The sequence below is a fragment of the Pelodiscus sinensis genome, chromosome 2 (assembly GCF_049634645.1).
Source record: "Pelodiscus sinensis isolate JC-2024 chromosome 2, ASM4963464v1, whole genome shotgun sequence".
NCBI lineage: Eukaryota > Metazoa > Chordata > Testudines > Trionychidae > Pelodiscus > Pelodiscus sinensis.
In genome coordinates, this window is record NC_134712.1 from 178,756,185 (window position 1) to 178,780,436 (window position 24,252).

General features: G+C 43.8%; 1 protein-coding gene across 2 annotated transcripts in view; it reads right to left on the bottom strand.

The window, feature by feature from the left end:
- SLC6A20 (solute carrier family 6 member 20) overlaps positions 1-24,252 on the bottom strand; it is a 36,242-nt gene that overhangs the window by 3,571 nt on the left and 8,419 nt on the right. For both annotated transcript variants that reach the window (XM_075921879.1, XM_006133129.4), the window contains exons 2-9: positions 16,061-16,201; positions 14,156-14,247; positions 12,690-12,917; positions 8,445-8,555; positions 7,522-7,763; positions 2,629-2,791; positions 1,542-1,746; positions 62-221 (exon numbers count right to left, since the gene is read on the bottom strand). In XM_075921879.1, the coding sequence (XP_075777994.1) occupies positions 62-221; positions 1,542-1,746; positions 2,629-2,791; positions 7,522-7,763; positions 8,445-8,555; positions 12,690-12,917; positions 14,156-14,247; positions 16,061-16,175 (1,316 nt within the window). In that variant the 5' untranslated portion in view covers positions 16,176-16,201. The remainder of the gene's footprint in view (positions 1-61; positions 222-1,541; positions 1,747-2,628; positions 2,792-7,521; positions 7,764-8,444; positions 8,556-12,689; positions 12,918-14,155; positions 14,248-16,060; positions 16,202-24,252) is intronic.

The window sequence follows — 24,252 nt, forward strand, 5'->3', positions numbered from 1 at the left end:
ATTCAGCAACTAGCCTTAGGATGGCCCAGTTACAGGAGCAAGGGAGATTTTAATCTATTACCTCTTTAGCCCATAGACGTAACACACAGCTATCGTCTCCACCAGAACAATGAGCAGCAGAGAGAGAGTAGCTGCATAGTCATTGAATATATCGAACCAATAGTTTCCAGCCTCCATGGTGAACACCAGACCAACAATGCAGTTTATGAAACACACGATACCTGTAGGAATAAAACAAAATAGGTTGTTTTAGGTGCAACGGAAAGGCAAATATTAGTAGGACAGGAGTTGGAAGCTTTGCATTAAATAAGACATTGGCTTTTGACCTGTTTGTAAAGGTAATTGGTAATCTTGTTAGGGGACCCAAGAAAATTAGCAATGTCTAGATGCCATATAAATGCCCAGGATAGGGTGCTGATGTGGGTGAGGTCTGTGGTGCAATTATGTGTATATAACTTGTATTATAAAGCACTAAAGCCAGTTGGTTGCCCCCACATTTGAGTTGCTGCTTCATGCGACACTTTCCTATATAAATTAACAGAACGGCATTGAAAAGGCACAGAGTTACAATTACCATCTTGGTTGCAGAAAGATGAATTTAACAAAATTCCTTTTTCCTGTTTCCCAAGTTAAATATAAGTTTATAGGCCATAGCTTAGTATTTGTGCATTCAGGAACAAATGTGAGGTTACTTTGTATTTGCATACCACCTTCTTGTGAAGATCTCAAAGTACTTGACAAACATCAATCCTAGAATCGGAAGGGATGTCAGAAGGTCATCAAGTCCAGTCCTCAGCAGTCACAGCAAGACCAAGCATCATCAGGATCATCCCTGATGGGTGTTTGTCTAACCTGCCCTTTAATACCTCCAGTGCTTAACCACTTTGAGGCTGTCTACACTCATGGCTTTTTGTGCGAGTAATATACAAATGAGACTAAGCATTGAATATTGCTGAGCCTCATTTGCATACCTAATGAGCCACCATTTTTTTCAGAAGAATGAGGGCCAGTGTAGACAGCCCAGTAGTCTTTTCCGCAAAAAAGCCCCGATCGCGAAAATGGCGATCGGGGCTCTTTTCCGGAAAAGCGCATCTACATTGGCCACAGATGCTTTTCCGGAAAAAGGGCTTTTCCGGAAAAGCAGCCTGCCAATGTAGACGCTCCTTTTCCGGAAAAACTGAAAATAGAATAGTATTCCGTTTTAAGCAGTTCCGGAAATTCATGCCAGTTTAGACACAGCCACCATTTTTTGACTTCTTAAAATACTATTTTGAGGAATGAAAATGATACACAGCCTGTAGACTGTGGGATAACTGCATTTTGGAGGCTGGGATCTAGGCCTCCCATCACATGCCTCATGCAGTGGCCAGACTGCAGGGGTTAGAACTCAGCCAGAACTCCCACTGTAATGAGTCAACTCCCAATAGGAGGAAAGGGGTCTCAGAACCTGGCATACTGGGGCTTCCAAATCCCTTGTGTGTGTGTTCAGCCTGATTTCATACCCCCTGTTGATATGTTTTATTATGTGGTAGTCAACTTACCTGAGATCATCTCTTTTGATAAATGGGTGGAAATAAATTTGCTGTCTGTCAAAGGAGTGAGGATAGCTGCAGTGTTTCCCAGCATACTGCCTATGCCCAACATCAGCAGCATAATAAAGTACAGCACTGAATACAGCTGAGAGACTTCCATGTTTTTTATTGCTTCCGAATACACTATAAATGCCAGTCCAGTGCCTTGGACAGCCTGCCAATGAGAAGAAGAGAGCAGAATCTAACCAAGAGGGGTAGCGTCAGCTATTGAGGTTGCTGACCCATGCTTATTTGTCTAATCCCATTAGAAAAAATAGCCGGTCCCTAAAAATACATCTCTTGCCTCTTACCAAAGCTCCACTTCTAACATTTTAAAGAGTAAGGGTACATCTACAGTGCACGGCTACCCAGTGTCTACACAAGCTGCTGTTATTCAAAATAATGGGCATGCTATTTTGCCATCCCAGTAAACCTCGTTGCATGAAGGATAAGGGATGGCTCAAAATAGCACGTTATTTCAAAATTTGGCACTATGTAGACGTGCCAAATTTCAAAATATGCTATTTTGAAATAGATTTGAAATAAGATACGCATTTTGTGCTATGCAATTTGCATATCTTATTTGGAGTTTAGGGTGCTGTGTAGATGCACCCTAAATTAAAACTCTAAATTCTGCCAGTTGCGATTTAAAGGGTCCTGTGGTCCGCTGGATGTTGCTGCTGCTCTGGTAGTAGCTGGGAACCCAAGCCCACTTTGAATCGCCAGGCCCTGAGCAACTGCCCCTCTTGTCCCCTGTCAGTGGCTTGACTATAAATATTCCATCTAGTTACTCAGCAGAAGCATCTTTATCTAAATCTTACACTCCCTTGAGGCTGCTATGTAGCCTCATATCAGGAGCAAGGAAGGGGTTGGCTCACTTTGCCTAAGCGAAGTGTAACAGTGTAATATTAAAGACTGCCTCATCAGTACAAGAGCGAATAGTGTTTGTGTTCTCTCTCACCCTTAGAACTGGAAGGTTGTACTGATCAGGTCTGACTTGAGGGAAAAGGAAACAGAAAAAAGACAATCAAGGCTGTTGCCCAAAAGAACAAGTTACCGTGTCTAGTTCAGCTTCCAAACTGCAGTTTTTAATCTGTGGCAATAATGCTGCATACTCGTTTGGGTAAGTAGATGTTAGGTAATCTTTCATACTGTCAAGATTGTCTGCAGTCAAAGCTCCTTCTTCCAGGTCAAAATAGTTTGTCAACAGCAGTATTGCTCTGTAAAGTCAAGAGAATTTAGTTTCTTTTTACTAACGCTTGAAGAATTTTCAGTGACAGCCAGTGGCAGAATTTGGATGGAGTTTCTATTAAGTCATTCCGGAATGCCACAGACTAGAGACATTGCTCTTGCTATTCTTCAGTAAAGTGTGTTGAAAAGAGCCCAGATATGCAAGCACACTTGTGAATGGTGAAAAAGGAAAATTGGGACAAAAGCTATGCTTTGTCTGAACCAGAAGTTATTGGCACAATGCAGGAATCACTGATTAAAATTCTATGTCCTATGTTAAACAGATCAGGTGATTGCAGTGGGTCCTTCTGGCCTTAAAAATCTATGCATCTATGAAAATTAGTTATTTCTTATTTTATTCCTCCCAGCTCCCTCCCATTTAACCATAGGGGCTTCGTGCACAAGAAATTCATGTTGCCTGTCTACACTGCCCTCTTGTGGAAGAGCTCTTGCACAAGAGGGCTTATTCCTCATGGGGAGAGGAATAACTCTTCGGCTACGTCTACACTGGCATGATTTTCCGGAAATGCTTTTAACGGAAAAGTATTCCGTTAAAAGCATTTTCGGAAAAGCACGTCTAGATTGGCAGGACGCTTGTCCGGAAAAGCACTTTTTGCGGAAAAGCATCCATGGCCAATCTAGACGCGCGTTTCTGCAAAAAAGCCCCTATCGCCATTTTCGCGATCAGGGCTTTTTTGCGGAAAACACTACTGTGCTGTCTACACTGGCCCTTTTGCGTAAAAGTCTTTTGGAAAAAGACTTTTGCCTGAATGGGAGCAGCATAGTATTTCCGGAAAATCACTGATGATTTTACATGAGATCGTCAGTGCTTTACCGGAAATTCAAGCGGCCAGTGTAGACAGCTGGCAAGTTTTTCCGGAAAAGCGGCTGATTTTCCGGAAAAATTTGCCAGTCTAGACACAGCCTTCCAGAAGAAGCCCTGTATTACAATGCTAGACTGTAAATTTACTTACGCAAGAACGCACGTGCAGTGTAGACAGCCAGCAAGTTTTTGCACAAGAACGGCTGTTCTCGCGCAAGAAGCTGCCAGTGTAGACGTAGCCTTCGGGTTGCATTTTGTAAAGGATTCTGTGATACAGTTCTGACATCACATGCACAACATAGTTCATGCTCTCCATTGCTGTAAGCTATGTCAGCAGTTCTGCCACCCGAAGGCTTAACACACTCGTGAGACCCAAATTTATCTCCTTTCCACACAGAGCTACCATTGTGTGTCAATCTACCTGCAAATGATTGCCATGAGGAAAAAAAAAAAAAAGAAAAGAAAAGGATTTCTGCTTGTTCAGCCTTTTCACCAGCATTTTCTCCCACCAGACTGAAGGTGGCATGTTCAGCTAAGATATTTACACATGTCCAGAAGAAGCAGAGAACTGAATGCATATGGAAGAGCAGATAATTCTGAAGAAATAGATCCTTAGTCCTCTCAGGATTTAGGTGAAAATGAAGGTCTGTGTTTTCAGGCTGGCCAAGTACAGCATGCATCTATAAATCCTGGTTCTAAAAATCTGTGAGGATGTACACTAGGGATGTTAAATTGCAGGTAACTGAGTAATCGAATAGTTGATTCATTGCAGGCAATTGACTAATCAATAGGGCATCTCTGCCTTTGAAGTGTAGAAACAGCCCTAGGACTGTTGCTACACTTTAAGGGTGAAAGTGCCACGTGGAGCCCCGGGGTTATGTGCGGACTCCCTGCTGACCCTGGGCTCCGTGTGGGCCCCCTGGGCTGCTTTGGGGGCCTGGCCTTAGGCTCCTCCTGGCATTTCAAAGCTGCAGCACTTCGTGGAGCCTGGGATCAGCTGAGGACTCCTCGCTAATCCCGGGCTCTGTGTGGCGCTGCTGCTTTGAAATGCTGCCACAGGAACCCAGTGACAAGCACCAGGAAGAACCTGAACCAGGCTCCCACGGCAGCATTTCAAAGCGGCAGCGCCATGTGGAGCCCAGGGTCTGGCCCTGGCTCTATGCGGTGCTGCTGCTTTGAAGTACTTCTTCCTTCAGCCCCCCTTCCTGCCTCTTTCTGACAGAGGCAGCAAAGGGAGGATGGGGGAATGACTAGTTGACAAGCTTGTCAACTATCTGATAAGCATTTGCTTATTGGATAGTTGACTAGTCCTTCACATCCCTAATGTACACTTTGGGTTCATTTTTTGTGTTCAGAAAATGCCCAGTGTGTACAGATAAAAGCACCTGTTCCTCTTATCTACTAAGACTGAGCCTGCAATCGGGTACTCAGATTTGTACCCACAATTGAAAGGCGGGCCAAACTTACTGCATGGACATCCTTTTTGAGGTTGGAAATTGTGCCTGCAAAAAGTCTGGCTGCAGAATTTGGTTCTCAGTGTAGATGAGTTTTCCAAAATTCTTTGTGTACTCTCTTCATAATCTGTTTGGATCATTCTTTTTCTTATGTACCGCTGGCATGATGCACCCTGGAGCTGCCACTGGCCAGTGACAGCAGTGCTGTGCCTTTGTGTCAGAGGGAGGCTGTCAGGCTTTCCCTTCTCTTGCTTTTATAATGGGGGGTGGAGGGATAAGCCGTAGGGTGCCTTTGAATAAAAATGTGGCTGCCCCAAATGATTTCCATGTCTCAGACGTAGGCCTTTCATTGAGAACACCTGTTATCTTTTTTGATGGAGAGAAAAAGGCTGGTAAGTGCATCTCTGAAACATTTTTTTTTTAATCGCCATCCTCTGAAGCATCAGGAGGGAGCTGAAGCTGGAGGCAGGACCCTGGGCAGGGAGAGCCAAGCTTTGAGGTGGCACTGAGAATTCTCTCTCTCTGAGATGCTTGGCTGCCTCTGGCCTGTGTGCTCAGGGCCTATGTGATTGCCATATCTGGGGTCAGGAAGGAATTTTCTCCTAGATCGAATTGGACTGCCTGATTGATTTTGTTTGGTATAGTGCTGTGTGGGTCACTCTGCATAGTGCTGTGTGGGTCACTCATTGGCATTATCTGGGCCTCAGACACTAGTGCACCTCAGTCCCTCTTGTTCTTTGCCTGTGGCTCATAATAATGTTGTTTCCTGTGGATTGTCATACTTTGATCTCATTTCAGTTGTTGGGTCAGCATGCTATGGGGAGTGGGTGGCCTGTGTTCTCCAGGAGCTCAGACTAGATGTTCTACCGGTCCCTTCTGGCCTTAAACCCTCTCTGGGGGTGTGTGTCAGACTTTTCTCCAGTCATGAGTGTGGTTTAACAGAAGCAGCAGCAGCAAAGAAGCTTGTAGGCTTTCTAAAAAGTTTCTGCCATCCACTCCTCTCCTGGTACCATGCTTTCCTGCAGTTACATAAAATAGGGCTGCAATGCTGAACACCAAGGCTGTGTCTACACTGGGCCACTTACTCCAGAAAAGCAGCCACTTTTCCGGAATAACTTGCCAGCTGTCTACACTGGCCGCTGTAAAGTTGTCAGTGTTTTTCCGGAAAAACTATGCTGCTCCTGTTCGGGCAAAAGTCCATTTCCGGAAAAACTGTTCCGGAAAAGGGCCAGTGTAGACAGCACAGTAGTCTTTTCTGCAAAAAAGCCCCAATCGCAAAAATGACAATCGGGGCTTTTTTCCGGAAAAGTGCGTCTACATTGGCCCCGGACGCTTTTCCGGAAAAAGTGCTTTTCCGGAAAAGCATCCTGCCAATGTAGACACGCTTTTTCTGGAAATACTTATAACGGAAAACTGTTCCGTTTTAAGCATTTCCGGAAAAGGGTGCCAGTGTAGACGTAGCCCAACAGTAGGAATCCAACTACCACCTGTCTTGTGCAGTTGGCTTCATACATCCCTCGCACAATGACAGTGAAGATGGCCTACAGAGCCTTCTACCTCTGGTAACTAAGTCAGGGGCCTGGGCACAACATAGCTACACAGCTGCAGTGTAGACAGGGGCTAACTCTGTCCTACGCCTAAGTCCTTGGACTTCCAAGGCTTTAACCTCATGAAGGACACTAGGGCTATGTCTAGACTGCAAGCCTCTTTCGAAAGAGGCTTTTTCAAAAGTATCTTTCGAAAAAGCCTCTTTCGAAAAAGAGCGTCTAGACTGCAACCAGTACTTTCGAAAAAGCAAGCCGCTTTTTCAAAAGAAAGCAGCCAGGCAGTCTGGATGCTCTCTTTCGAAAACACCCTGTTTGCATTCAAGAATGCCTTTTTTCGAAAGAGCACTTTCGAAAAAAGGCGTTCTTCCTCGTGAAATTAGGTTTACCACCGTCGAAAGAAAAGCCGCGTTCTTTTGATTTAATTTCGAAAGAACGCGGCTGTAGTCTAGACGCAGGTGAAGTTTTTTCGAAAAAAGTCTACTTTTTTCGAAAAAACCCTTGAGTCTGGACACAGCCTAGGTGGATGCCCTCTCCAGGGCAATTGTAAAGCATGTTGGTAACTAGTTCAGGGAACAATGTTTTGTAACCTGCTCCACCCTCCTGTTCATAACTGCAATATAGATAGGTCTTTCAACTCATTTGTCAGCAATGGGACCTTCAAAATGTGTGGATGATAGTATTCTGAAGTCTGTTAATCAGTACCAGTCATAAAAAGAACTCTGAACTCTATTCTCTGGTCTTATCTAATGAATCTCCTGCATATTTATCAGATCTATTCAGATGTATTCCCTGGCACTCAAGGAGCTGTGTTGTATAGCTGCTATCTGTTTATATCTTCTATGTAACATCCTATGTCATGTCTAGGGGGAAAATAAGTGAAAACTCCAGTCTCTTACTTGCTTATACAGTTTTCATAGTTGAAAGTTGCCTTAAAGCCATAAATAGAGAAAGTCACAATACTGGCAAATATTGATGTGCTGCTGTTTATCAAAGAGATGATAATGGCATGTCTCTCACAATTGTTGTTTGGCTCGTTGTAGCTGGCAAATGCTATCAGGCTTCCGAAACCAAGACCAAGTGAGAAAAAGATCTGGGTAGCTGCATTAATCCAGGTTTTTGGATTTGCTAATTGCTCAATCTGAAAAAAAAGAGAGTGAGAAACAGCTGATGAGAACAAAAGTGGCCTTCAGACTGCTCACCTACGGTATGTCTAATGCTCTCATCGTTATAGTATCTAGACATCAAGGAGAGAGAATGTGATTTATTAAGGACCTGATTTGGCTCGAAACCCTATTTTCACACAGTACCTACTGAAGTCAGTGTGAGTTTTACGCACAGAAGCAAGACAGAATTGAGCTGTTTGTGGGTTTCTTCAGTGTGTGAATAACATGATTTAGTTATATGCTGCGATAAATTCTCTGCTGATGTAGATGAACAAAATTTCACTGAAGTAAATGGAACAGCACGCATCTACTCTCACAGAGAAATGTCTAATGAGCTTGAAATGTATCTTAGGCCATAATCATCTGTGGTGTAACTCTGTTGTATTTAGGGATTAATTGGTCTGATATTGTTATTCAGTATATAAATAATAGAACACAGCTTAGGTTTGATAAGACACATTTTCCCGGGGGGAAGAAGTTAATAATTCTTCGATGATATAGTGGTGTACCTCAAGACTCTGGATACATACAATATCAGGCCTAGCTTACTCTTGTGAAAATATAATGTAAATAAATCTAGTAAGTTACCATTTTGTATGAAATTATGCAGTTATAATGATTGAGGTCCGTTAAAAATCAGTGTATATTTCCAGTACCTTTGGTCTAAACATGTAAATGAGCCCATTCACAGCTCCATGTAGCGTTAGTCCTCTAATTAAGTATATGATAAGGACAAAGTATGGCAAAGAAGCTGTAATGTAGACAACCTGCAAAAAGAAAACGTAAATTAGAAGCATAAAATCCTAGGGCTTGAAGAGACCTCAGGAGGTTATCAAGTCCAATCCCCTGCTATAAGCCAGGCCAATCCCGACTAAAACATCCCAGCCAGGACTTAACCTCAAGGGATGGAGATTCTATCACCTCCCTACGTAAGCCATTCCAGTGCTACAACCACCCTCCTAGTGAAATAGTTTTTCCTAATATCCAACTTACACCTCCACCAATGAGACCATTGCTTCTCGTTCTGTCATATGTCAGTTAATTGAAGAGTTAATCTACACCGGCATCTGTTACTGTTTTGCAAGAACTGTACTGGTATAGGAAGAAATAGAGAGACAAATACGTCTATGGTTACATTATCAAGGTAAAATTGCAAAAGGTTATCAGTGGGACCCTACGAAATTCACAGTCCATTTTGGTCAATTTCACGGACATAAGATTTAAAAAAACATAAATTTTGTTATTTTAGATATTAAAATCTGAGACTTCACAGCACTGTAATTATAGGAATCCTGGCCCAAAAAGGAAGGTGTGTATGTTTGCAAGGTTGTTGTGTGTGATATAGCCTTGCTTCTGCATGGCTGGCGATGGGACAGTATCTTCAGAACTAGGCATCTAGCATATACCTAGGCATCTAGTATATCTCCAGCCACCCAGCTCTGCAGGCAGCATACAAATAAGAGTGGCAATATTGTAACTCCTCTAAAATAACCTTGTGACACCCCAGCAACTCCCTCTTGGATCAGCACCCCCAATTTGAGAAACTCTGGTATTCCCCATGACAGATTTCAAGTGATACATTTTTCATAGCTGTGAATTCTGTAGGATTATCAATCTTCCTATTTCAGAGTTTATAATGATTAGCCAGAGGGAAGGAGGGAATGAGAGGACATGGGAGAAAAATTTCTTTCTGGGAATAGAATTGCATGGTTAGATACACACTGCAGGCATGTATATTTCCCTTTGCAGGCAGTGTAGCAGTCTATATCTTGACAATTGTACTAATCTGGTATGGTAAATTCTATATGTTTGTTTGCCCTCTCTGAAATAGTCATAATATGTTTGCTACCCTGTACTGATCCTTAAATGAATACTTTCAGGTCAAATTTGGCCCAACATTTAGATTTTACCAAAAACAAATTTAAGTCTAATGGTAATATAACCATTATTTTCTTTTTTAAACTTACAAAGCAAATGCTGTATTGTAATAAGAGGAATTAATAAACATTCCTCCACAGTGATTGCAATCCAAATTTTACTGCATTTTGCTAGAATAAAATTGACTGGCAGCTGATTATAAGCAGTGAAACTAATTAGTCAATTTCCATTGTACATTCTAAGAAAAATCCAAAAAGTAAATGAACAACATTAATGGTAAAAAAAAAAAAAGCAAATTCAAATTTTAAACTTATTTTAAGATTTGCAAATAACATTTTATATTATTATCTAGGCCAGGAAATGGTTGTGATCTGATAACTCAGTCAATGAACTTTGGATCAGACCTGTGATTTTGAACCTTATATTACCTTTTATGAAATACAAACACGAAAAAGGGACAATGCAATGACTTCCCCATCGCATATATTTTATGGTTATTCCAAAAATTGATACGTAAACCCTGATAAACATGGAATTGAGGCATTTTCATCATATTATCCCCAGGTAAGTTTAATTGCACTAAAATTAAGATCAGTTCAGTGATTATGAAACAGAAAACAGCCTCCTGGAGTTTCCAATCCAACAATTTGAGTAAATTTTCACAGGCTGAACATTCCTGAAAGAGTTCTCTGATGCTCTCCCTATGTGTTTCTATTGTAGCTGGCATGATGAAACCCCACTCTTGCTTGGGGCCACCAGGAGCTAGTCTAATACGACTTACAATAAATAACAGTGATGCACATGGAGCTTTCTTTGCTCTGCCACAGAGCTACTGGGCTGTTTGAAATGTTGATATCTGCACAGACAATTCAGTCCGGACACAGGTCTTTGTTGTTAAACACTATCACATAAGTAGTCCTTTTCCAGTCAATGGGGTTACTCAAGTAAGTGCTCACCAACATGGATAGTCAGGCTCCACAACTTGGCCCTCAGAAGTCTGTGGTTTCCCAAAATCAGTGTAACTCCCAATACCCGATGTAGAACCTGAGCCCAACAGAGGTTGAGTAACCTCCATTCCCATTGGCTTCAACAAGAATTCATAGAACTGGAAGGAATCTCAAGAGGTCAAGTCCAGTCCCCTGCACTCATGGCAGGACCAAACACCATCTAGCTAGTCCCTGACAGGTGTCTGTCTAACCTGCTCTTAAAAAAAAATCTCCAAATGAAGATTCTACAACCTTCCTAGGCAACTTATTCCACTGCTTAACCACCCTGACAGCAGAGAAGTTTTCCTAATGTCTGATCTAAATGTCCTTTGCTGCAACTTAAGCCCATTGCTTCTTGTCCTATCGTCAGAGGTTAAGGAGAATAATTTTTCTCCCTGTTCCTTGTTACACCCTTTTAGGTACTGAAAAGCTGTTATCCTGTCCTCTCTCCTTCTTTCCTTTTCCAGACTAAACAAACCAGTTCTTTCAACCTTCCCTTACAGATCATGTTTTCTAGACCTTTAATCATTTTTGTTGCTTTTCTCTGGACTTTTTCCAGTTTGTCAACATTTTTCTTTGAATGTGATGCCCAGACAATACTCCAGTTGAGGCCTAATTAGCACAGAATAGAGTGGAAGAATCACTTCTCATATCTTGCTTATGACTCTCTTGTTAATAAATCAGAATGATATTTGCTTTTTTTTTGTAACAGTGTCACACTGTGGACTCATATTTAGCTTGTGGTCCATTATGACCCCTAGATCCCTTTCTACGGTACTCATTCCTAGGTAGCCATTTGCCATTTTGTATGTGTACAGCTGGTTGTTCCCTTCTACGTGGAGTACTTTGCATTTTTCCTTATTGTAGATGCTTCACATCTGTCAGCATCAGCTCTTGTTTGCAGGTTCAATTCTATTTCCCTTTAAGTCAATGGCAAAACTCCCATGTCTTCAGTGTCTCAGGATCAGGCCCTAATTGATTCCACTCAGCAGCGGTACACCCTAGGGATGTAAAATTTTGATTACTTGGCTAATCGAATAGTCGATGCAATTTGCATCAACTTTGATTAGTCGATAAGGGCACCTGTGCCTTTGACTGTTTACAAATGTTCCTATCTGTAAGTTCCTCTCATTCAGAGAAGTCACTGCTTTTTCTTTGAGTCAGACATAAGTTCTTCCTCTAAACCAGTCAAAAGGCTCCTTTTCAATAACGGCGCCACAAGCGATTGCCGCACAGTGTCAGTGTCACATTGATGCTTATGTCTCAGAGCAGAACACTAACCTGCACTCTGACACTGTTTATTTCATTTACACTGTCTGATTTGCCTGTGATTCCATGAGAAACAGACCTCGCAGTCCTTGACTATGGCACATGCCCAGGACCACAAAGTTGTAAAGAGGGACAGAATTCAGGAGCTTTGTCTAGAAGACACTGGATGAGGGTAGTATACAGTAAAATGGCTAATGTGTGTTCTCTGCCCTCTCCAGGATGAGCTGTGACGTTCTATGACACTTGTACAAATATGCTACCTGCTGTCCAGCGACTGGCTCTCAGAGACTATATGCCTAAAAGCTACTGTAGCTAGCAGAGATCCTCTTTTAAACAAAAGCGGTGTTGTTCTGTGTTTTGGAGACATATCCCCAAGCCATCTATGTAGGCAGCATAGTTGGTGACTGTAGTGTGGGAATATTGAGAACACACTGATTCATTACACAACTTAGGGATAGAAAATGAGGTTATGCAAATGCTCTCCCAATGAACAAGCTATTGGATGCAGCCATCAGCCTTTAAATGGCAGCTCATATGCCAATGTGCATGCAGTATATGGCCCTGTCACCACACCGCAATATATGGTCCTGCAGGCACACTCAAGCAATGGTTAAATAGTGTTTTCCTGGTGAAGAGGAAATTAAAACCAGCCACATTTAAAAAGCTCCTTAAGGGTTATTTATTTTTTCCTGTTAACTTCACTTAAAGCTGGTTTCTGCAAGCTCTAATTATGGTTTAACTCTGAATCAACTATTATAATCCTCTTACCTTGCCAGTAGACTCTGTTCCTCTCAGAATACACAGATAGACCAACAGCCAAGCCAGGATCAGGCACACCGCTTGCTCCCACTGAATGTTCCCATTCTCCTCAATGGATGGTGAAATGTTCAGAGTTTTCCTGTACCAGAAGTACTGAGTGGATGAGGTCTTCTCACATTCTTCGTCATACCCAGTGTGGTTACTGTTCAGAGGACAACTCGCCCATGGCAAGGGATCCTTTGGGGCCAAACAAATGCAAGAGTTAAGCATGTTGCAGAGCTCTTCAGAGCTTTGTGTCTTGGTGAGGCTTGGGGCAGGAGAAAAGGTATCATGCAAAGTGTCAGTGCGAGGAAGCCAGATGTGTTGTCCCATAGATGTGTGGGGATGCTGGGACAGACCCCATGAGTAACCTGCTGGCATATTTATATCTAATAGCAGGAAGCTGACATACATGCAGTAATGTTGTTCTTGCATTTTCATCATCTCCTCTTCAGTTCATACCAGTGATGTACTGGTAGACATAGACATAGGAGTAAGGGCTGGGGGAATTTGTGGAAATTCTCGTGAATGCTAATGTTGTTTGATGTTAAGTCCTGTAGAAAGCTTATGCCCTAATGCTCCAATATATGTCTTTAAAGTTCCCTGTGGTTTTTGCAGAAATAAACCAGCATTCATCAGACACACTCATACTCCAAGGGCAGAGTCTATGTTACCCTTTTCATATGGAACTACTGAGCACTTCTGAAACATTGTAAAAGACATTATGTCACAGGTGTCTGTGGAGAGGTCCTATGCATTTGTAAGTGCATAATACCTCAGGGCCAGGGCCACAAGGAAAGGACTACTCAGCTTGATCATTACCTCGCTATGCAAATTCAAGTGCTAGTGTGCAATAAAAATTTATTAAGCCCCTACAGAGACGATACATTATAAAACCTGATTGACTGCTTATCAGAAACACACCTTCTGTGTTGCTAGGAGAAGCTACCCAGCTTATTGCAGAAAGCTTTTATTTACCTTTTGTTGTAGTCTAAAGATGAGCAAAGGTCTCACAAAGATGTGAAAGAATATCCTCCTTCAGAGACGTAGTTCCCTTTTCACGTGTTCGCTGCCAACCAGCTCTAACCAGACCAGACAAGGCTTCTGAACATGGCAGAGCAGAACTGTATGGCCTAACTATGACCGTAAGTAACTCAAATAAACACCTTTCTAAAAAGGACCATTCAGTGGTCAGGTTGTAGAGCTGATTATCAGCTCACTGTGCTGGGCTTCCTGTGGCTGGCCCCACAGCCTCTGGAGAATGTAAGTTTTCATACAGCTGCTCCACATTGCAGATTCCCCTGCCTGTAAATGGTTCATATTTTCTCCAGGCAAACTAGGCTTGTTTTCAGAATTCTCAAGCACTTTGGCCCAGCCCACCCTGGAGGAAGTTAGGTCACTGTCTAGCAATGGGGATCATCAATGCTTCTACCCACCTGGAATGAATGGAAGAGGTACCAGAATGCCCAGGCATTTATAACATTATAGTACATGGAGAGGAAAAACGATACCACCACACTGGCAATGCCTGAGAATGAGAAAGGGGAAAGTCATTGGAAGGATAAACTGGCTGTACAGCAGAATTGTAAAGTGACATATGCAGTTCTTCAGTCATCTTAGCTCTCCCACAGGACCAAGGAAACAAAGTTCAGAATACTTGAAAATGACAGATTGTGGGGAAAGCAGAAAAAGATAGGAGCCTATCCAGGTACCAGCTGCTTAAGGTCCAGAGCTGTCCTAAGGTGGCAGTCCCTGAGGGGAAGAGACCGGCCAACCCAGTGACACATGGTTAGATGTTCACACTGCAAAGAACTTGCATTCTGGACCTTTCATGGGAAGATAATCATGTGCTAGCCTACACCTTTGGTAGGGGTGGTTAAACACTGTTAGACAAGTTTCATGTTTGTGCAGTGCATTTGTATACTGCCATATTTTTGACAGACCCTACGTGTGTCACCACAAAAGTACCTTTAACAAAAAAAAAGTGTGCTAGTATTGCTACTAAGAACATCTGACCGGACAAAACCATTTCTGGATTTGGAGGCCATTTTCTGGTAATTGTTCAGCAGTGCATGATAGAATTACTTAGACTATAAGCATCATTTCTATTCATTTTAAGCAAGAGAGCAGTTTGCTAGTGTCAACCCTCATTTGACCTCTGTTCACTCTAAATGCTATTACATACTACATGCTCATTCCATTGGGCTCAATGTCTCTGGTAAACACACACAGCCGCTCCTCTTGAGCTAACATTTTGATAAAAAGAGAAATTAGGACAATTCAGGTGTCCCAAAAATATTCCTGGAACATGAGGAAACCTGGAACTATCAGGGGACTATTGGAACATATGCTCACTTTAGCAGTGGTTACTAACTGCCTGACCAACCATGTGGCCGGTGGTAAAATAAAATGTTCTCTACTTCTCGAGACTCCTCTGTTTATGAACTCATTAGCCCTTTTGCACACAGCATCCCTAGGAGTTCATGTTCAGCTGATTAGCCACCATGACCCACGTATCTTTTCCAGAGCCCTGCTTCCTAGACAAGAGTCCCCCAACTTGTAATTATGGGTGGCATTCTTTGGGCCTAGAGCTATACATTTAAATTTAGCTGTACTAAAATATATATTCCTTGCTGGCACCCAGCTTTCAAGCAATCCAGATCGCTTTGTACGGGTGACCAGTCCTTGCCATTATTTACCACAGCGCCAATTTTTGTCACCTGCCAAATGTTGTCAGTGATGACTTTATATTTTTCTTCCAGATCAGTGTTTAAAATATTCGCTAGCACAGGACCTAGGAGGTGCTATAGATGTGAGACATCCTATCACCATCTTTCAGTAATAAACAGCTACAGGGCAGGAAGTGGCAGAAAGGTTGTATTTTGATGTGGCAGCAAAGCACTCTTTTTAGGGTTGCTGGCCACCCTCCATGCCTTGCAGGTTGTCCAGTCAATGCTACATGTGGGAGGCAGCAGGGGGTCAGGGAAGCAAGAGTCCCTGGCTTCTAGGCCTGGCTGTGCCGCTGACTCACCGTGCGATACAGATTAAATCATTTCACTGCTCTCTGCTTTAGTTCCCTGTTAAAATCCCTGGATAATGTTTGCCTGCCTTATGGGCATATTATGAAACTTAATTACTAATTACCCTGGGATCCATGACTTTGATCCAAACTCACATGTCATTTTCATTGTCGATGTGTATTGCCCTTTATAGATTCCATAAATGCCCCAATTCCTGTCCATTTCCTGCTCTAAATTACATTTGATGCAACAACTCATAGGACTCCCCAAAAATTCAGCTAGGAATTAAAAATAACCCCTATCCATGAAATGGGAACGTACCAACCCCACTGAGGTAGGGACTTATGATTTTCCACGCGCCTATGCTTCCTTGGCGCATATGCTGTCCCACTGCCAACTCCAGGAAGAGCAAAGGCATCCCTTCCACAATTAACATGATGATATATGGGATTAAAAATCCCCCTGCAGGAGAAACAAAAGAAAGCATTTAGCAGAGAGAAATGAGCTAGTATTTTAGAGACGTCAAATATAGTCTTAATCTCCCCACTCTGCCATTAGATGGCTAACCATTAATGATACCAACATCCACGCATACAGATCTATGCATGCACACTATTCATGTACCAACATCCATGCATGCACACCTAGTCAGGTACCACATCCATGCACATACTCCTTTAATGCACATCCAGTCACCCTTGCATGTAGTTCTCACTGGCTACGTCTAGACTGGCATGACTTTCCGCAAATGCTTTTAACGGAAAAGTTTTCCGTTAAAAACATTTGCGGAAAAGAACATCTAGATTGGCATGGATGCTTTTCCACAAAAGCACTTTTTTGCGGAAAATTCAGGGAGGTAGAGGGAATCAGTAAGTATCTGAAGACTGGGTAGTCAAAACAAAGCAGATAAAAATCAAAGTTAATTGATAGTACCTTTCCTGGCATAGGAAGCTATACAAAGAGCTGTGTAATCCAATCGTGATGAAGGATGGTTAGGACACTATCTGCCCAACAGTCAATGAACGTGCAAACAGCTCTTTGTATAGCTTCCTATGCCAGGAAAGGTACTATCAATTAACTTTGATTCTTATCTGCTTCATTTTTCAGATAGTTACTGATTCCCTCTGCTTTCCTGAATTTTCTATACCCTCTCTGCTCCCTGTCTCCCAACCCCTTCTCCCCCCCCTGTTCCTTTTTATTTTGGGTCTGCAAACTCAAAACTCCGGTCATGTGAAGAAGTGGGCTGTGCCCACGAAAGCTCATGACACCATCTACATGTTTTGTTAGTCTATAAAGTGCTACCAGACCATTTGGTTTTTTTTTCTGTTCAGACTAACTTGGCTACCCCCTGAAGCTTTCGCCACATGCAAAGTTCACAGTACAGCACTGTGTGACCTTGTCTACACTAGGGCATTTTTACTGATACTTGGTGACCCTGGGTTTTTGCGTAACATTTCCTACCCTAGCCTGACCAATGAAAGAATTTCACAGTTGTTCACTTTGAGCAGTATACAAGACAACAGCTATTAAATGGCTACCCAAGCTTTTAAGGGCAGTGAACAGGAGAGGGTTATTTGACGTTTCTCTTAAAGGGCCAAGGAGTACAGCACTGAAGATGGGTAAGGAAAAAACATCACATCCACAAAGGACAGTGAGTCTAAGGGCCTATTTACATAACAACCCAACTGTTTTCATGAGTAGGTTATGTCACCTTCATCTAACCTGGTTAAAAACATGGAGGCAGATCCTCAGCTGGTATAAATTGCAGTAGCTCTCTACTGAAGTCACTAGAGATCTGATTTATAGCAAGATCTTTGGATCTTCCCCATGGCTGACTTGTGTTGTGTATACATACCAACTTTTTTCACAACACAACCATGTGCCAGCTATGTTTACCAGGGCTGGATTACCCAACAGGCAGACTAATCACGTGCTTAGGGCACCAGCAAAGCAGGGGCACAAAAAAAAAAAAAAAAAAAAAAAAAAAAGATTTTATGGTATAGTATTGTTTTTATTTTGAATTACATATGGGGGGGGGGGGGCACTATAATCTTTTCAGTGCTTAGGGCCTCTAAAGGTCTTAATCCAGCCCTGATGTTTACACATCCACACGTATCACAATCCTACCATCAGTATTTGTACTGGGGCATCTGGGCAGCTACCCCATAGTCCTCAGCAAGGGTTCAGGTGCCTGGAGGGGACACAGCATGAGTAGCACATAAGAAACTATGCTCTTGGTTTGTCCTACTGCACAGACCTCAAAGGAAGGAGAATTGGCCAACCCAGTTCCATAGACATAGCTAAGGGAGTTCTGTGCACAGAGCAAAATAAAAAGGCTGTGGCCTGCTGAGAGGAGAACAATCATGTCCTAACTGCATTGCTGACAAAGATGCCACACAATTAGCTGCCTCAAGGTAAATTCTTGCTTCTGTCTTAACTGATTTGCCTATTCTGATGTGGTACAAGACAGGCATGTTTGTGACTGATTGAATGAGATTAGAGTAGGATAACTCCGCATGTATTGAGCATAAAGAGGAAATCCAAAGGCATTTAAACGGCTCTGAAATTACAGGGCACCTCCTTACAAATTAGAGAAAGGCCGTGAACTGTGGTGTGTGTGGCTTTTGCTATATGGGTGTGGCTGCGGGGTTCTGGCAGTGAGGACACAGTAGAGGAGAGAAACTGGAAGAACCTGAGTCAGAAGGGAGTGGGCAGAACACAGAGAAAAAGGTTGTTGAGGAGGAAATAAATAAATAAAGGGACTGTTAACACGGCAGAACATTTCAGGGGAGGAGAAACAGTGAAATAAGAGAAAGGTACAACTAAGATACTGCAGGGAAAGGAGGTGGGGGGGGGAAGAGTGAAAGAAAAAAGCACAAAAACAAATCAATGTTTGTTTTTTAAGTTACGTATAGTAAATCTAATATCCGAATACCCACAAAACAGGCTAGAGTCTCTTCCTACATGTGCTTTCTGTTAGTCCTGGGGCTGCCACATTTTGTGAGGTGCCCAAAAGTCATTATTTGGTTAGCCTGCATCCTCCAGTCCAGCCCTGGTCTGCTGCCTCTGCCCCTGCAACATGCTCTCCTCTCAAGCTCGCCTTCCAGTTCCTAACCTGCTGCTTCTGATGTCCAGCTCCTGCGCTGCTTCTATTCCTCATCCCCAGAGAAATCATGCCAGGCTGTACCTTTGCAACCCCCACTCCCTCCATTCATTTGCCCTGTGGTCCCACATTCTTAAATGCAGGCCTGTAGTCTGAAGAACTAACAAGACACTGTCAGCGAACCATTACTGCACATATATATGATTACGAGGGCAAGGGGATTTCATACTTGCCAGGTGAAAGAAGGCTCAAAAAGAGTGAAAATGGGCAAGAGATCAAAGAACAATACTCTAGTGGATGTTGCTGAAATATTAAGCACATAAAAACAGCCGTACTGGGTCAGACCAAAGGTCCATCTAGCCCAGTCTGCCGACAGTGCCCAATACCAGATATGCCAGAGGAAGGGACCACAACAGGTAATCCTCATGTGATACCTTTCCTATCATCCATTTACAGACAAACAGAGGCTAGGGACACCATTACTACCCATCCTGGCTAATAGCCATTGATGGACCTAACCTCCATGAATCTATCTAGCTCTTTTGTGAACCCTGTTAAAACCCTAGCCTTCACCACATCCTCTGGCAAGGAGTTCTAAGTTGACTGTGAGCTGAGTGAAGAAAAACTTCCTTTTGCTTGTTTTAAAACTGCTGTCTCTTAATTTCATTTAGTGACCCCCTAGTTCTTATATTGTGGGAATCAGTAAATAACTTTTCCTTACTCACTTTTTCCACACCAGTCATAATTGTATAGACCTCTATCATATCCCCCCTTAGTCTCCTCTTTTCTAAGCTGAAAAGTCCAAGTTTTTTTAGTCTCTCTTCATATGGGCCCCGTTCCAAACCCCTAATCATTTTTGTTGCCCTTTTCCAGTGCCATGCTTTTATTTTTATGGGGCCTGATCCAAAGTCCACAGACATTAAAAGAAGTCTTTCCATTGATCTGAATGGGCATTGGATCAGGCAGTGGGTTTTAGAAAACACATGAGAATAAAGATAGCTGGGGAGCCAGGCACTCAGCCAAAATGTTGCCAAGTGCAATGTTTGCCTGTGAGACTCAACGCTGAAAATGATTTGTGTAGCTGCTGGTACTAGAAGTCCTATAGCTTTCCAGTACTGCGTGCTGGTAACTCTCATCTTCCTGCTAGTAAAGTAATCACTGAATGCTGAGACAAACTCTATTTACCAGCCACTGTTTAGAAGCAAGGCCCTAGCCAATTCATTGTCCATTTTGGTCAATTTCATAATTTAAAAAATGGTAATATTTCACGATTTCAAACATGTCAAAAAGAAATTGAACAGTGTTGTAATTGTAGCGGTCCTGACCCAAAAAGGAGTTGTGTGTGTGTGTGTGTGGGGGGGGGGGGATCACAAGGTTATAGGAGGGACGGGGTTGTGGCATTGCTACCCTTACTCCCGTGCTGCTGATGGCCCTGGCTGCAGAGCTGGGCAACAGGAGAGCAGTGGCTGCTCACTGGGACCTTAGTCATCAGCTGCCACGGTGAGTGCCCAGCACTAAAAGCAGCAGAAATAAGAGCGACATGGGTATGGTATTGCCACCCTTACTTCTGCATTTCTACTGGCCTGCCTCTAGAGCATCACCCCCCACTACCCTCTAGTTTCCCAGCTCTGCAGGCAGTGTAGAAGTAAGGGTGGCAATATTGTGACCCTCCTAAAATATCCTTGGGACCCCCTTGCAGCTGTATTTTGGCTCAGAATCCCCAATTTGAGAAACACTGGTACCTCCCCCTTGCTAGTAAATTTTTTAGCAGGCTGGCCTGCAGCCCAGCTCAGTCCCAGTTTGCACTGGGTCCTGGACCTATCCCCGCTGCGGCTCTGCATTTAAAGTGTACTAGGAGCCAGGCAGGCAGGCAGCTTGGCTTAGTTCTGACTCATGCCAGGTCCAGGAGCTCAGTGCATAGTAGTTATTACTCTCAATGGTTTGGCGGCAGTTGCTCTATTCAGTGGTGTGCCAGGAGGAAGAGTCGTCTTCTGTAATCTTTACATAGCCACCAGATGTGGCTGCATGGATCCATGATTTTGAGTCAGGCCTATTTCTATCCAGAAGGGAGTCTTAGGCCAATAGCTTCTAAAACTTGCATTGTGGCTTAGATAGAGCTCAGCAGTTTGGGGGTTAATTGGGAACATGGCATTGCTGAGTGGGAGGAAGGCACCAGTGTGGCAGAGTTTATGATGCAAGTTAGACCTCAGAACAGCTGCAACTGGTAGTCACTGGAAAGGCTGCCTGCACATGCCCTTCCACAGCCCATATGACCCCCAGGTTGGTTCCCTTCCCCTCCCCCCCATCATTATCTAAAATAACATGATTCTTACATTGACTGGCATCTTATTTTGCTCATAAAGCGTTGCTTAGTTTTTTGGCTCATATTGTCTGGAACAAAGCACGAGAAGTGCTGAGTGCCCACAACTCCTGCTGAAGTTGGTGGGAATATGAGAGATCAGACCGTCACAGGATGTGACCTATTCAGCAGTGACAGAGGGAAGATGCATTTACAAGTGTGAGCTGCTGACCAGCAAGGTTCCACTGAGCTAGCTGGGCCAACCCTGCAAAACATGGGGTACACAAAGGGTGCGTCTAGACTGGCAAGATTTTGCGCAAAAACTTGCCAGCTGTCTACACTGGCCGCTTGAATTTGTGCAAGAGCACTGACGTTCTAATGTAAGAATTCAGTGCTTCTTGCAAAAATACTTTGACGCTCCCGCTCAGGGATAAGCCCTATTGCGCAAGAAGGCCAGTGTAGACAGGCACCTTAATTTTTTGCGCAAGAAAGCCCGATGGCTAAATGGCCATCGGAGCTTTCTTGCTCAAAAGTGCATCTATACTGGGCACGGATGCTTTTGCGCAAAAGCACTTTCTGCGCAAAAGCATCCGTGCCAATCTAGATGTTCTTTTGCGGAAATACTTTTAACGGAAAAACTTTTCTGTTAAAAGTATTTCCGCAAAATCATGCCAGTCTAGACGCAGCCAAAGGTATCTCAGCCAGGCTTGGAAGTTTAAAGAATTAAGCGACACATGTTAATTGTAGTGAAACCAGAAGCACTAAAGCTTCTTAACCTTAACCCTAACTCTTACACACTTTTACCAAGCCAGCTTTGAATGTATATATGTCTAGGATTGGAATTCTAAGGATTCCTGATTCACTCTACTGCTTAATACTAACGGGGCTGAATATGTAAACATGCAGGCTGGATCAAGTGGCCTGGATCTTACATTTAAATGTCACAAATTGCACTTGGGCAGTTACAGATCATCACAGAGTAACCTATTGATGTGCTCATGCCCTGCTGTGTGTGTGTGAGACAGACAAGGGCTGTGCAAAAGGGAAGACAGACAGAAAGACAGGCAGACTTGTTTACTTGCAGCAAGCAAAAAGGCGAAGGAACAGAGAGATTCCATTATAATGGGGAGGCTCAAATACCATGCAGTATTTAAAGGGGATGTGTCACTGCAGGTTTCTCCTGGAAAAAGCCCCTGCCTTTGACTTTGAGATCACCTCAGAAAGACCTGCTGACTAAGTCAAAACCAGATTTTTGAGAAGCCTTTCTTGGTGTTAGCAGCAAGCCAAGATATTTACGTAAATATCTATTATTTGGGATTTAATCTCCAGCATTAACATTCCTCGCAATGGGCTCTGCTCGGCAATGAAAATGAATGCAATTTGCACAGTTACTTGCAAAGAAGTTGAAATAAACACAGCAATAATCCGTATTATTTGGGGAATTAATTTTCTACCTCCTGGCTATGCTTTTATTAACAACCCCTTTGTTTGCATCTTATGTTAGATAACTCCCTTTCTAACTGGGGAGTTATAAGAGACTTAACAGTCATTACATATTCAGTGGGGATCTTTCATAGGCCCCACTGAACTGCAATGAAATCCCTGAGGGTATGTCTACACTACAAAGTTAGTTCGAACTAACGGATGTTAGTTCGAACTAACTTTCATAGGCGCTACACTAGCACTCCGTTAGTTCGAATTTAATTCGAACTAACGGAGCGCTTAGTTCGAACTAGGTAATCCTCATTCCACGAGGATTAAGCCTAGTTCGAATTTACTAGTTCAAATTAAGGGCTGTGTAGACCCTTAATTCGAACTAGTGGGAGGCTAGCCCTCCCCAGCTTTCCCTGGTGGCCACTCTGGCCAACACCAGGGAAACTCTATGCCCCCCTCCCGGCCCCGGACTCCTTAAAAGGGCACGGGCTGGCTACGGTGCCCGTGCCAGGTGCAAGCCTGCCAGCACCCAGCCAGCAGACCCTGCACCTGGCACGGATCGAGCCACCCACCCGATGCCCCCCAGCCCTCCCTCTCTTCCCGGGACCAGGCTGGCGGCTCCCGGGAGCTTGCCCGGGACCGCAAGAGGCGGGCACCCGCCTGGGCTAGTGCAGACATCGTGGACCTTGTCCATGATCTCCGCACTAGGCACAGGAAAGTGGCCAGCTAGGGCAGGAGAGCTGCCAGCCTGGCCACCCAGGAGCAGGTGTGCATGAAAATCAAGGAGGTCCACTGAGGCCCCCGACCCTGAGTCCTGAGCTTACAATGGCCGTCCTGGGTCAGACCAAAGGTCCATCTAGCCCAGTAGCCTGTCTGCCGACAGCGGCCAACCCTAGGGACCCTGGAGGGGATGGACCGAAGACAGTGACCAAGCCATTTGTCTCGTGCCATCCCTCTCCAGCCTTCCACAAACCTTGGGCAGGGACACCACTCCTACCCCCTGGCTAAGACTACTCCATGGACCCAACCTCCATGACTTGATCTCACTTCCCTTTAAGCTCTGTTCTAGTTGTAGCCTTCACAGCCTCCTGCAGCAAGGAGTTCCACAGGTTGACTCTTTGCTTTGTGAAGAACAACTTTCTGTTACTACTTTGAAGCCTGCTACCCATTCATTTCCTTTGGTGTCCTCTAGTCCTTCTTTATGGGAACTAATGAAGAAATTTTCTGTATGCACCCTCTCCACCCAACTCCTGCTTTTAGAGACCTCTATCCTATCCCCCCTCCGTCTCCTCTTTTCTAAGCTGAAAAGTCCCAGTCTCTTTAGCCTCTCTTCACATGGGACCTGTTCCCAACCCCTGATCATGTTAGTTGCCCTCCCCTCTCCCAGCCTCTCTCTTCCCCTCTCCCACCTCCTTTTCCCAGTCTCCCCCAGTTTTGGTCAATAAAGACAGATTCCATTTTTGAACACAATAGTCCTTTATTTTGTACATCAAGAAAAGGGGCTAGGGAAGGGTAAGTGGAAGGAGGTGAGGGAGGAATGGGGTACGAGCCCCCGATGGGGAGGACTGGGCTGGCTCTGTGGGCTTCTGGGGGTGGAAGCTCTCCTGCAGCCCCCCAATTGCCCCCTCTCCCCAGATGGCAGCCTGCGGCAAGTGCAGCCGGTCTGATGGCCGAGTG